The 13,668-nt window shown below is 34.1% G+C and overlaps 2 protein-coding genes across 4 annotated transcripts; both read left to right on the top strand.

Annotated features, from left to right (window-relative positions):
- The first annotated feature begins 480 nt into the window (after positions 1-480).
- On the top strand, positions 481-6,534 carry LOC125203802 (arginine--tRNA ligase, chloroplastic/mitochondrial-like). Of its 3 annotated transcripts, none has more exons than XM_048102254.1 (18): positions 481-579; positions 1,307-1,378; positions 1,545-1,684; positions 1,860-1,935; positions 2,088-2,189; positions 2,270-2,485; positions 2,954-3,034; positions 3,319-3,402; positions 3,529-3,633; positions 3,986-4,164; positions 4,461-4,545; positions 4,625-4,811; positions 4,924-4,993; positions 5,188-5,257; positions 5,528-5,617; positions 5,871-5,939; positions 6,036-6,134; positions 6,219-6,534. In XM_048102254.1, exons 2-18 carry the CDS (start codon positions 1,370-1,372, stop codon positions 6,327-6,329), a joined length of 1,773 nt encoding a protein of 590 aa, XP_047958211.1. In that variant the 5' UTR covers positions 481-579; positions 1,307-1,369; the 3' UTR covers positions 6,330-6,534. The 3 variants fall into 3 exon arrangements, with proteins under 3 accessions (XP_047958211.1, XP_047958213.1, XP_047958214.1); XM_048102256.1 differs by lacking the exon at positions 481-579 and adding an exon at positions 636-765; XM_048102257.1 differs by lacking the exons at positions 481-579; positions 1,307-1,378 and having other exon boundaries at positions 1,650-1,684; positions 2,116-2,189.
- A 1,147-nt stretch (positions 6,535-7,681) lies between these two features.
- On the top strand, positions 7,682-9,268 carry LOC125206099 (acetylajmalan esterase-like). Its single transcript, XM_048105402.1, has 4 exons — positions 7,682-7,936; positions 8,040-8,256; positions 8,350-8,498; positions 8,798-9,268. The coding sequence occupies exons 1-4, from the start codon at positions 7,682-7,684 to the stop codon at positions 9,266-9,268; spliced, it is 1,092 nt and encodes a 363-aa protein (XP_047961359.1).
- Positions 9,269-13,668: the final 4,400 nt, after the last annotated feature.

Genomic DNA, 13,668 nt, shown 5'->3' with positions numbered 1-13,668 from the left:
ATAAAAACAAAAAAAAAACACTAAAGAATTCCAAATCGTTAAAAGAAATTTGTTGTTTGATTATTTTGGACTTCAAATAATCAAACAACAAATTTCTTTTAACGATTTGGAATTTTTTAGTTTTATTTTTGTCTTTTTTTATATTTATGTTATGTTCATTTTTCAACTAGGATATTAGGTGGAATATATTTAAATAATTCACATATGATGTATTATTTTATAATGTAAAAATTAACGGTTCCGTCACATAAGGATTGGAATATATCGAATATAAAAGTACAAGGACTTACTAAAATGAAAAAATTGTATAAGGACCTATTGAAATAAATAATTAAAATATAAAGACTTAAGGATGTATTTTGCCAATTTTCCGGTATAAGTCTTTTCTGGCATGCCAAATAAATATATAATCAATCCATCATGGAGTGCTTCATTTTTAAAAAAGTTGAATAAAATAATTTCTTAATTTAACTTTTGACTTCCTTACATTCAGTCTACTATACTACGCGCCGGTTTCCTCTCTTTTACAACTCCCTCTCTCTCTCCCTCCCTTCTGCCTCACTTACTTGTTCACCAATTGTAAGAATCTCTCTCTCTATATATCTGAGATTGTATGTGTTGGAGAAACGTTCCTGCTTTTGTGCGACGCATTGGTTTCCATGTTAAGAGAGATTTCAAATCATTATATAATTGCTTCCAAAATTCGGAGCTTAGGTTTGAATAATTGAATTAACCGGTTGCAAATAAGTTGCGACTTGATTTTAGGTTTGCTTCTTCTTAGTATCGGCGGTATTGTTCTTCTTTTCGATGATTGGGTCAATGATACTTCATTTTCAGATTGAATGAGTTTGAGGTGTGGAGACTGGAGAGTTCTGTTTTTTTTTTGTCAATCCAATTCACAGCATAAGTAATTGCATGCTAATAAACACTAGTATGCTAAACGAAAGTAGATTCTTGATGTGGTCTCAATTCGTTTACTGAATAACTGAAAGCGACAATTACGGTTGAAAGTCATGTGTACTCATTAATAGACAAAAGTATACTGAGGAACTGAGTTGGTTAATCAAGTACTCCTATTTCTTTGTACTTGCCACTGTGGTGATTTTGGGGAAGGTGGCTTATTCTATCTAATATTCCCCTTTACACATGATCCCTAAGTAGAATGTTGTAACTTCCCTTATGTAATTGAATTCTCTGCTTATATGATGTTATCAAGGGCAAGAAAACTTTTTTCGCTGCTTCCTTTGATTGATATACATTCTTGTGGGGTCGTGTACTGATTTCTTATATATTCTAATAAAACTAGACAGGTATTCTTAGAACTTCAGAAAGGATATTCTTCAGAGCCAAATCATCATCATTGACTAGTATGGAAAATGTAAGTTCATATTACTATCTTGTTACAGAAGCTTCAATAATAGGTAAGGAAACACATGTTGATTTCTGTACATCCAAAGACCATTTATCTACATGTAAGCTCTAGTTAAATAGGCTACCAATTTGGATTGCAATTTGTTAATTCTTGTTTCATGTATCACTAACAGGATCGAGGGATTGCTGGTAGTCCTAAGCAACAACTAGCAAAATTATTTGAAGTATCTTTGAGAGTAACAGCTCCGGAGGAGTTGGATATTGACCCTGCTATTGCTCCTTGTCAAAATCCCAAATTTGGTGACTACCAATGGTATTACCTTATCCTTTTTGGTGTTGTAAATTTGTTTCACATATTTTTAATAGGATGCTCTTAAAATTTTGGAGTATTAATATTGGAATGCATTATATTGCTATTGGTAATATGTAATCATTCTGAATTATTGCCCCATCTTTTATTAAAAATGTTAAATTCTTCTTTTGTACAGCAATAATGCAATGGGTTTGTGGTCAAAAGTTAAAGGAAAGAGTACCCAGTTTAAAAATCCCCAACAAATTGGACAGGTTTGATAAATATGTATGCTTATTAACGCATACCTTCATATTGTAGGTTTAATATGCTAAAACTATGATGACATAATTACTCTTTCATGCTGTATAAATTACATCATTAGTTCGTACTACTTTATTATATGAGAGTCATTTATTTGTTCTAGGCCATTAAAGCAAATCTCCCTGCATCAGAAATGATAGATGGAAGCTCAATTGCTGGACCTGGCTTTGTAAATGTTAAATTGTCTGATAAATGGATTGCCAAGGTAATTTCAGTGATCCTTTAATTTAAATATCATTTATGTTACATTGATAAGCATTAAAGATCTTACCATAATTGTTGCAGTGCATCCAAAATATGCTAATGGATGGTATTGAAACGTGGGCTCCTAAGCTCTCGGTTAAAAGAGCTGTGGTGGACTTCTCATCACCTAACATAGCAAAAGAAATGCATGTTGGTCACTTAAGGTCAACTATCATTGGAGACACCCTGGCATGTATGCTGGAGTTCTCAAATGTGGAGGTTCTTCGGAGAAACCATGTTGGAGACTGGGGGACTCAGGTGTGTATATATCTTTGTTACCAATGATAAGAAGTACTTTGATGTAATAATGTTGTTGATTAATTACAGTTTCAAAAATTGCATGTATCGAACTTGTTCAAGTAAAATCAAACTTTTGAATTTCTGACCTTAATTGGTTAAATATATTTCCCTTTGTGGAGAGACTGTGGATTCTATTTTGTGTTAGCATTCTTCCAGAAATCAAGGCTTGTGTTCCAGCATTTTGATTTTTGAGGCTTCCATTTTCTGTTTATTTTATGGAGTTAGCCCAATATTTTCAGAGGTTGTATTATTGCAATTTTTTTGAAGTTGTCTGCAATTTTTCATTTGGTCGAATATGATATTCCTCCTTGTGCGGCTCACATGTTGATCTTAATCGTTCTTTTAATACGACGTAGTTAATTCTCAGTAGCTGTGACTGTGCTTTGTAAATTGTTTACATGCTAATTTTGTTTGGTTGTCTTATAGTTTGGTATGTTAATAGAATTCCTATTCGAAAAGTTTCCGAGCCTGGAAGTTGTCAATGATCAAGCCATTGGAGATTTGGAGGTGAGATACAAATTTGAATGTCCTGTGGTCTTTCAGATAATGTTTGGTTATATTATCCACCGTTGACCATCAACAAACACAATGCAATATACGATTACTTTCTTATAATAAGATTACACATTTACTATGACTAAACTCATGCCTCCACCTTATGCATCAGGCATGAGTAAGATACACCTAGTTGGTCTTTTGCGGGATGGTCATCTGGCATAAGTGCTTGTTTTATTAAAATGATTATGACTTGTGCTCGGGGTTTGAACTATTTTTCAATTGCTGGTGTTCAGGCATTCTATAAGGCATCAAAGGTAAGATTTGACAGCGACCCTGCTTTCAAGGAAAGGGCCCAGAGGGCGGTTGTCAGCCTGCAGGTAGACTACATAATAGTTTATCTTGCCTGAATGATCTCGAAAAGTCTTTAACTATAAATGAAATAAAAGCGTCTGTTTATATTATCTTTGAGTGATGCTGTATATACTTATATATCCATATTACAGGCTGGGGAGGAGAAGTACCTGAAGGCATGGGCTGAAATTTGTAAAATCAGTAGAAGTGGATATGAGAAGGTGTATGAGCATCTTGGAGTTCAGTTGGAGGAAAAGGTATGATGGCTTCTGTGTTTTAAGTTGCTCAGTCTGGTTTATTTGGAGCTTTTAGTGAGTATCCATCTCGGTCGTCCTGATATCTGGAGTTATGTCCTTTCCTAGATAATCTATGGTGACTAGTGTTTCGTGCTTTTTTGTTATTTTTCCCAAGTGACGCCTGTTATTATGCAATTTCTCTTTTTCACTGGAAGAGAACCGTGTCAAGAATTAGTATTCACCTTAACATGGACATAATTATCAAATTAGTACTTAGCAGCTCCTTCGACGTGTTTAAAAATTTAATTTATGCTAACGAGTTTTTGGGGTTTTATGTGCCTTGCATTTCATTCATATCTTTTCTTTTTCCCAGGGCGAGAGCTTTTACAATCCTTACATTCCCAATGCTCTAGAATTACTGAATAAAGAGGGATTAATTGAAGAAAGCGAAGGAGCTCGTGTCATCTTCGTTGAAGGAAAAAAGATACCCCTTATTGTTGTAAAAAGGGATGGTGGGTACAATTATGCATCGACAGATTTTGCTGCTCTATGGTGAGTTGCAACACTTAGCAAATGTTCTTTCTGATCTTTATCCTTATCGTAGTACCACTTGCTTGGACTAGTATACTGTATACCCCTGGTTTAGAATGGGGTCAGATAGAGGCTGTAGACTTGTTTAGTTAACCTTGTTGTATTATCTACAATGTGGTGCCTTTTTAATTTAATTGCTAATATTTCTATACAAAGTGTCGATATGCTAATTGACTTATAAAAAACTTGGCCATGCATTCTGCCATATAAGATGTGGTAAGTGTTCTTGTTGTAGGGCTTACATGTATAATTTGTAGGTATCGACTGAATGAGGAAAAGGCTGAATGGATTATATATCTTACTGATGTTGGCCAAAGGGAGCACTTTGAAATGCTTTTTGCTGTAAGTTTGAATCTCCTCCACATCCTGTCCTTACATTAGCTCCTTTGCATACCCTGAGAGTTTAGGGATGCACTTTCAGGCAGCCAAACGAGCTGGTTGGCTTCCAGCTGGTGATAGTAAGTATCCTAAAACTAGCCATGTAGGTTTTGGGCTAGTTCTTGGAGAAGATGGAAAAAGATTTCGAACTCGCAGTACTGAAACTGTAAAACTGGTTGATTTACTAACTGAAGCCAAAAGTAGATGCAAAGCTGCTTTAATTGAAAGAGGTTAGTTGCTGTATTCTTTGTCAGCTCTATTACCTGAGTTGATTCATATTGCTCTACTTATGATCTGAAATGAAAAAAACTGTGCCTAACAAGTACTGTAAATGCATCCCAGGCAAGGATAAAGCATGGACTGAAGAGGAACTCGATAAAACTGCTGAAGCAGTTGGATATGGGGCTGTTAAGTGAGTATCCTGTTTTTTGAACTGCTTTTCTTTGACGACTATTTCTTCTAGTGTTACAATCTATACTTACTTTTATGCTTACATTAGAATATGCATGCGCTGGTATACTATAATGTTTTGGCTTGAGAGAGGTTACAAATCTTTCACTAGCTGTTGCTAACTAGATATCTAAAGTTTTTTTGTCTATAAAACAGATACGCTGATCTGAAGAATAACCGAACAACCAACTACACATTTAGTTTTGACCAGATGCTCAATGACAAGGTGCGCTACAGCTATGATTCTTAGACAAAGAATTAGTTAAAAACATTAGGTGACAAGTTATTAATATCATAAAACAAATGTTTTGCTGCACCCAATTATTTCAACAGAAACAAAAGCCGACCACTGAGAGAACAGCTCTCATAAAGCCGATCATCATCATCATCAATTTATGAGAGCTGTTCCCTCAGTGGTCGGCTTTTGTTTCTGTTGAAATCTATTTGCATTCTCAATGTTTTGTCCTTAAGCGTGCACTTCTACTATCATGTGCAGGGCAATACTGCCATGTACTTGTTATATGCACATGCTCGGATATGCTCAATTATCAGAAAATCAGGGAAAGATATTGAAGAGTTAAAAATGGTATGGCTGCTCCCTTCTAAGCTATACAAACTACATTTGCTTGCTGCAGTACTTTCTTATGATGTAGTACAATATATAGTTTAAGCTCTCCCTACTTCTACGTGCTCATCTCTGGTCTTATGTTCGTACTTAAGGACTTGAATGCATTCCATTACTGCATTAAAAACTTCAAAACTTTAGGATCATATGCTGTGGGTAACTTCAAGAGTGTATCGTTATTCACATCTTATTATCTTCACTGAATTTGAAACAGACTGGGAAGGTAGACTTGGCTCATCCCAGTGAACGTGTTCTAGGACTTCATTTGCTCCAGTTTGCTGAGGTAATTATTTTATTTATAAACCTGTTTTGTATGGTCACACTCCTGAAAGGTAGTAGTTCTATGATTGGATCTCACCATTTTCTGCTTTTTTATCAGGTTGTTGAAGAGTCAATCACAAATCTGTTGCCAAATGGTTTGTGTGAATATTTATACAATTTATCAGAATACTTCACTGGATTTTATACCAACTGCCAGGTATGAAACTTTTAATCTCTCGATACTCAACACATTATTATCGATGTTACCTTCTGTAACTTGTCTAATCCGAGAAAGTTGTAGGTTGTGGGATCTGCAGAGGAGACTAGTCGACTGCTGTTGTGCGAGGCCACAGCAGTTGTTATGAGAAAATGTTTCCATTTGCTGGGAATCACCCCTGTTTACAAAATTTAACCCATACCCTGATCATTTGCTAGGAATTTGATGGGTTTGTTTATTGGGGGAGTTGTATATATGCTCGCAATTGGAAGAGTTTTAGCTGTGTTTGGAAACTCAAGATCTCTGTTCAAGAGTGTGTTAAAAACAATTGGATTGTTGATTTGCATGTAATCAAAGAGAGTAAATAAAGTGTGCAGTGTCTCGTTTGTTCCATATGTAATTCTAGAGAGTGAGAAAAATGATTGATAAAACAATTGGGTTGATCTGCCGGTAATTAAAATGAGTAAAATTTACGTATAAAGTGTCTCCGTTGATCAATACTACAAACTTACAAACAAATGTGGTCTTCATTTCTAGATTTTTAATAATTTTTTATACATAATTCAAAGAAGTATATAAAAGTTAGTAGTATAATTTAAAAATAATATCATTTAGAAGGAGATAAATAAAATCATTCGATAACTAGCTATTGACATCGAAAAGAAGTCAGAAAACATTGTTTGAGGAGATACTAATATTTTCGAAGGTAAAAGGGAGAGAATATTGTTTGATGAGAAATGATATTACGATTATCTTATTTCTTAAGTTACGAATGAATAAATCTAATTTAATGCAAACAGGAGGCCAAAAAATCATACCTTTCCATTTTACATGATGAGGCTTAGGTGGAATAGGCTGCCTTTGTTGAGAGATTTTCTCATCTGAATCGCCCATGCTGTTTTTCTTTCGGTCGCTTTGTTCTCTTTGGTATTTATATTATTGGTTTAGTTGTTTGATTTGTTGTTAGAAATATAATCTACTAGTTTATTAGAGATATGCTTTAACTAGTATTTAAATATAGTTCAATTCGAGTCCTATTTGATGGAGTACCAAATACATGTTTATTCTAATTAAATTCAATCGTGACAAAAAAAAAGAGGATTTAGTAACATTCTAACAAGTAATTAACCTTGTAAGAAAAGAAAAATATTAAAATTAAATAAAAATAATACTAATATGATTATTTTCCTATTTACATGTACTCCTTTAGACGTACATGTTTCTTGATCCCTTGTAATACGCATAAAAATAATATTAATATACACGATTAATTATCTTCAACATAAAATTAGTATATACTTAGTAGTATAATTTTAAAAATCCAAGCATATCAATTGCTAATCCTTTCGGACTTCGAATTCGATAGTAGTATAATTTTAAAAATCCAAGCATATCAATTGCTAATCCTTTCGGACTTCGAATTCGATAAGCCTCTTATAAATATTGGTGATTGTCTTTTTCTTGTCATAACTTGGAATTCGATAAGCCTCTTAGATACATTAGTGTTTGTCTTTTTTCTTATGATAATCCACTTTAGGTTTTCGTCGATGGCGTTTAAAGTTGTATTCAGTGTTTTGGTAGTTTTATGTTTGTTTTTTTCTGCTGGTGCTTATCGTAACGTTTTGGGATATTGTCACTTCAACGAAATTTATCAATTTGGAGACTCAATGAGCGATGTCGGAAATTTGATCAGAGAGTACCCTGTCGGGGCCTCCACAAATTTCGCAAAACTGCCGTACGGCCAAACGTTCTTTGAGGAAGCTACAGGGCGTTGCTCCAATGGCCTTTTAATGATTGACTATTGGTAAAATTAATATTAATTTGTTTTGGTTAATTCATTTGTTTTGGTTAATTATTATAGTTGCTTTTAATATAATTACAATCATAATTGTTAATATATGATGAACAGCAATGGCGGTTGGGCTTCCTTTGCTTCCACCGTACAAACACATGGGGACTTGGTTCGGGAAAGGAGTCAACTTTGCCGTGGCTGGTTCGACCGCATTGTCGTCTGAGGCGTTGGCTGCTCATAACGTAACGAATCCAGTGACAAATAGTTCACTTGGCGTTCAATTGGATTGGATGGAATCCTACTTCAATTCCACCAGCCTTGATGAGATAGGTAAACAATATATATCCTTTGTTTTACTATCTACTCTCTATATATGTACTAGAATAATTAATATGGAGTATTTGGTTTGGAGAGTATATATAGATCGTTTCAAGAAACTCCGAAGTGCTCTGTTCATGGTGGGAGAAACCGGTGGGAATGATTACAACTACGCAATCTTTCAAAGGAAACAAATGGAGGAATTGAAAAGCATGGTTCCTCTAGTGGTTGAAGCTGTGATTAATGGAACTAAGGTGAGTTGACATATTGATATTGCTATGCATCATGTAGAGAAACTTGTCCTTTTCCTAATATATCACTTTTCTACCTTTACAATTCTGAATTAATTCGTATCCAAAATTTTGCATTCTTCTACATTATGCTTCTAAGTTTGCTAGATGATTCATTGAAGATATATTGATAAAACGAACAAAAAAATACTAACAATTTTAATCAAAATTTTAATCAATTGCAAATGGTAGAAAAGTTATGATTTAATTTGCTATTTAATTAGTTATGTGACTGAAAGTTATGATTATGAATACTTTTGCAGAGAGCCATAGAGATGGGGGCAGTAAGATTGGTTGTTCCCGGAAACTTTCCGATCGGTTGCCTTCCGATATACAAAACAACATTCCAAGGCGCACCCCTTAACGAACAAAATTGTGTGACGGAGCTGAATGAATTTGCAGAGTACCACAACAAGCTTCTGCAAGAAGCCATCCTCAAACTCAAACAAGAGAATCCCAATATTGTCATAGTCTACGGCGACTATTACAATGCTTACCAAGATCTCCTCCGAAAGGGAAAAGAGAGAGGTTATGAGGTCAAGAAGGCTTGCTGCGGAATAGGAGGGAAATACAATTTTGATTTGGGAAGAATGTGTGGAGGAGCTAATGTCAGCGTGTGTGAAGATGTTGATCGACATCTGAGTTGGGACGGCATCCACATGACTCAGCAAAGCTACAAACACATGGCCGCATGGTTGATACCACGCTTCTTTGCTCAACTCGCCTGCTTTTGATCATTTATCACTTTCTTTTCAATTTCTTGCTTTTTTATCATTCAATTTATTTTTCGATTCCAAATTTTTGTGCTACTTAGTTAAATTTATTACAGTTTATTTTTGGATATTTTTTGTGCATTGATGAACCCACTTGCCATACATAAATTGGCACGAGTGGGCTTTCGCTTTTCATAACTTGCTTGTAAGCAATAGCTTGTATGCTATAAATATTTTTTTATATAAAAAATAGTTATATTTTATATTGGTTTATCTATAAAAATCAACTCTATATATTTATGGTAAGATTTTTTCTCCTGTGGGATATGTCTTATTTTCATTAACAATAATTCAACACTTTTTAAACATGCATTTCTATTATTTGACCAATTTTTATATTAAAATATATATCATACGTTATTAATATTTCCTTTGTCTCATTAGTGTTGAGACATTTTTTAGAGTGTGAAGATTAAAGAATAAATATTTAGTGAATTATGTGAAGTGAAAATAAAGTGTGAGAGAAAATCAAATTAAAGACAAATAAGAGAATAAAGTAGAATAAATAATAAATGTTTGATTTTGTTAAAAGGAAAATGACTAAATTATAATGTGGCGACCTAAAAAAAATACAACGTAACACTAATGGAATTGAAAGCGTACTATTTTAATTGGATGGAAAGAATTAAATCATCATTTTAGTGGCTAATAGTATATCCTATTTTAATTGTCTACTAAATTATTATTTTAGCTGCTAATAATCCTATTTTAACTGTCTACGCTACCCTATTTTGATTGTCTACTAAATCATTATTTTAGCTGCTAATAATCCTATTTTAACTGTCTACGCTACGGAAATATGTACTAAAATTCATAATTTTAGTAATATACATGATTTTTTTTAATACTACTAGCATGTTGGCGAACAATGAAGAGGTAATTGAAATGTTTAAAAGCATCGATACTTGTGGACAATTGCTTTTTCGGTGATGTGTGTATGATAATTGAGGAGCACTGCAATAGCAAAGCAAGGACATGGATGGCCGAACTCACACAACACAAACTTTCGGAGCCCATGGACAGGCATAGCTCTCACTTCTATACAAACTTACTCCAGTTCCGGAGTACTTCACAATTAATCCAACCAGTTAAACACTACTGCCACTTGATTCCATCTTCTGTTGTACGTCACTTTACAAATAAATTGTTTTTTTAAGAAATATTATTCTAATATTAAAATTTCATCATCCTCAGGTTATGATGGACCATCTAAGGAAATAAAAATTACAATAATTTAGAAAATCTTCCGATTAAAGTCTTCTTGGCCCTTCAGCCAAAAAATCTGGCTCCGTCAACCATAATATATACTCCCTCCGTCCCACAAAAGATGTCACACTTGTGGGACGACACGAGATTTTAGGAGGTTTTGTTTTGTGTGTTAGGTGAAAAGAGAAAATAGTAATATTTATATTAATGTGAGAGAGAACTTTTTCCAAAAAATGAAATGTGACATTTTTTGTGAAACAAACTAAAAAAGAAAGTATGACTATCTTTTTTGTGGGACGGGGGAGTAGTATATACAGTCGTTTCACTAGGCAAATTGATCGATTATTTAAATAGTTTGACACACTATTACGTATTGACAAATGGGTCAGGGTAGATGGGACTAAATCGAGGAAAATAAAACAGAATATTTGGAAATCTCAACTATCCTTGAACAATTCATGAAGAGAGTTAGCATGGTGGAAATATTTAGGAAGATTAATTACTCCCTCCATCCACTAATATAAGGCCATGTTAACTGGATATGGATTTTAAAAAATATGTAGTACAAAGTGAACAAATAGAGATAGTGGAACGTGAATCATACTTTTATATTGATTTTAAAGTAAAGGCCAAATGTGGTCCTTAACATATGGTCGTTTTATCAATTTGGTCCTCAATATTATCTTTTTGATTATTTGGTCCCTCACAAATGAATTTCGATCCGAATCGATCCTAAATTGACGGAACCGTCTAAAACTAACGTCAATGGCATCTAATCAGGTTTTGACCAAAATTAACTATTTTAATTAATGTTTTTAATTATTAATCGGTTCTTTCCTCTTTCCTTTCTTTAGGGGATCATATATTGGACTAGGCATGTGAATATTTGGCCATGGAGTTCATCCTAGTGTCTTACCGTCCCTTATCATTAAACATATGAATGCAAGCACGCATCTCAGTAAAGCAAATCAATCCAAGATAATTTCCGTGCGACCCTCTTAATGCATGTCGCATTTCTCATAAGAATTCTTCGATTCTTATTAAGAGGGTCGCACGTAATTATTATTGTTAATAATTTCATTATTTTAATATATTTTCAATTTCCCGCCATGTTGTTTACTATAAATACAGTGAGTGAGCATAATGTGGAGTTTTTGATGAGCTTGTTTTCATCATTCCTGCTGTAGAAAAAAGGTATATTCCTTTCAAAATTCATCCCTGCTTTGGTTAAATTCCGAAATTCCGCTATTCTTTTATTGATCTTGATCGCTTGTTTTTTCGCGATTAGGTACATGCATTCCTGTTTTGCTAGCATTTCCTTATTGTTCTGAATGTTAGTTTTCATTGATCAATCGTTTATTCCGCTCTATCTTCGTCTGTTACTAGCATTTCCTTCATATTCGATTGTTTACTAGAATCTTCAAAATCTATGGTTTGGTTGGTCCATTTAGTTGTTTTGGTATTTTCTTTTGCCTTTTGTTTTGCTGTTTTATCTCTAGCTGTTACTTATTTCTCCTCGTTTTTGTTGATTGATCTGTCATTCAATGTTCCTGTTTTACTAGCATCCTGGTTGATCGATTTGACTTGTTGATAGCCTCATCCTTTTGGTATTTTTTATGTAATTGCTCTGTAGTTGCTGCTTTATTCCTTTATTTTTGAGTATTGTTGTTGTTTCTTACTTTTTGATCATGGTTTTCTGTTTTTTTCCTTTATTTTTGTGTATCGTTGTTATGTTCTTTTCCTATAGATTTGGTTACTATTTCAGCTAGCTTTTCTAGACTGTTTGCTAAGAGCATGCAAAATGCCTTGTAGGTTCTTCAAAGGTAACCAGACATCGTGTTCCGAGGCTTTTTCATCCAGGTCTGAACTTAAAAACATTGGATCAATGACCATCAGTAAGGGGCAGTCTCTTTTGCCACCTGTGTGGTAATTCTACCGCATATCCACTCAAGTGCCGCACTTTTGAAAAATGTCCAAAGCTGAAGAACGAATGTTCTCCTAAGCAGCTAGATGCCAAGGAAACTGAGGATTATCATGAACGTAAGCGGATGAAATACAAGTGGAAAGGGAATGATGATTCTGCTGGTTCTGATTGAGTCTGGAGGTGTGCCTTCTGCTGATTGTGCCAGTGATTCTGCTGGAGATGGTGTATGAGAAGCTAGCTTGAGGACTAACACGGTGTATCAAGACTTACTTTTGTATCAACACAGTAATTCAATATCTTCAGTTTTGTAGTTCTACACAAAAATTGTTCTCTCTTTTTAGGCTTGGCATTGTGTTTTTTATTTCTAGTGACTGTCAAGGGGCATGAGAGATACAATAATTCGCTATAAGTCTTTTCTACTGCAAATATCATTGTTATTTCGAATTACTCGGTTTATTAGATGCTATTCTATTTTAGTAATGTTTCGACATCTAGATTTGTAGCTGACTAAGATGTTAGTATATGATTGATGGATCGTTATCTGTATAACATGTTAAACATATAACTTCTTAGGGTGAAGGTCTTTGATTTTGTGATAATTGAAGTCTTTAAACAACTAGTAGAAAAAATTTCTCCCAACGTCCAGGAAAAAAATGTTTCATTTTGCTACTTTTGGAGTGTCTAGAATCTAGAATTCCATTTGCTTTTTCTAGGTAGGTGGATCTCACTCCTCGACTAAATTACTGCACTTACACTTTATTTATAAAACAATAGTATTATATATAAGTGCATTCCACGTTCCACTAAATTGTTTTTCTATTTTTCTTCATAAAATTAAACAAGTTTTTAAAACTCGTGTCAAATTTAAATAAGATTATAAATAGCGGACGGATGGAGTATTATATAAAATCCTGTGGCATATCGATAGTCTTTAATTGGACAGAGAGAATAATAACCATTCACATTCAATTATTTATTACTCCCTCCGTCCACGAAAATTTGTCCCAGTTTTCCATTTCCGTCCGTCCCCCAAAATTTGTCCCATTTCACTTTTACCATTTTTGGTAGTGGGCCCCATATTCCACTAACTCATTTCTACTCACATTTTATTATAAAACTAATATATAAAAGTAGGACCCACAATCCACTAACTTTTTCAACTCACTTTTCATTACATTTCTTAAAACTCGTGCCCGGTCAAACCGGGACGAATTTTCGTGGACGGAGGGAG

This window comes from Salvia hispanica, chromosome 2, assembly GCF_023119035.1.
Source record: "Salvia hispanica cultivar TCC Black 2014 chromosome 2, UniMelb_Shisp_WGS_1.0, whole genome shotgun sequence".
NCBI lineage: Eukaryota > Viridiplantae > Streptophyta > Magnoliopsida > Lamiales > Lamiaceae > Salvia > Salvia hispanica.
This window is presented reverse-complemented; position numbering and strand designations above follow the sequence as displayed.

Bases quoted from the DNA above. Each gene is read 5' to 3' on its own strand.
- LOC125203802 (XM_048102254.1), top strand. The intron at 2,190-2,269 runs GTAATTTCAGTG...TAATTGTTGCAG, and splicing joins CTGATAAATGGATTGCCAAG to TGCATCCAAAATATGCTAAT. The intron at 3,035-3,318 runs GTGAGATACAAA...GCTGGTGTTCAG, and splicing joins AAGCCATTGGAGATTTGGAG to GCATTCTATAAGGCATCAAA.
- LOC125206099 (XM_048105402.1), top strand. From the start codon at position 7,682: ATGGCGTTTAAAGTTGTATTCAGTGTTTTGGTAGTTTTATGTTTGTTT. The intron at 8,257-8,349 runs GTAAACAATATA...GAGTATATATAG, and splicing joins CACCAGCCTTGATGAGATAG to ATCGTTTCAAGAAACTCCGA. The intron at 8,499-8,797 runs GTGAGTTGACAT...ATACTTTTGCAG, and splicing joins CTGTGATTAATGGAACTAAG to AGAGCCATAGAGATGGGGGC.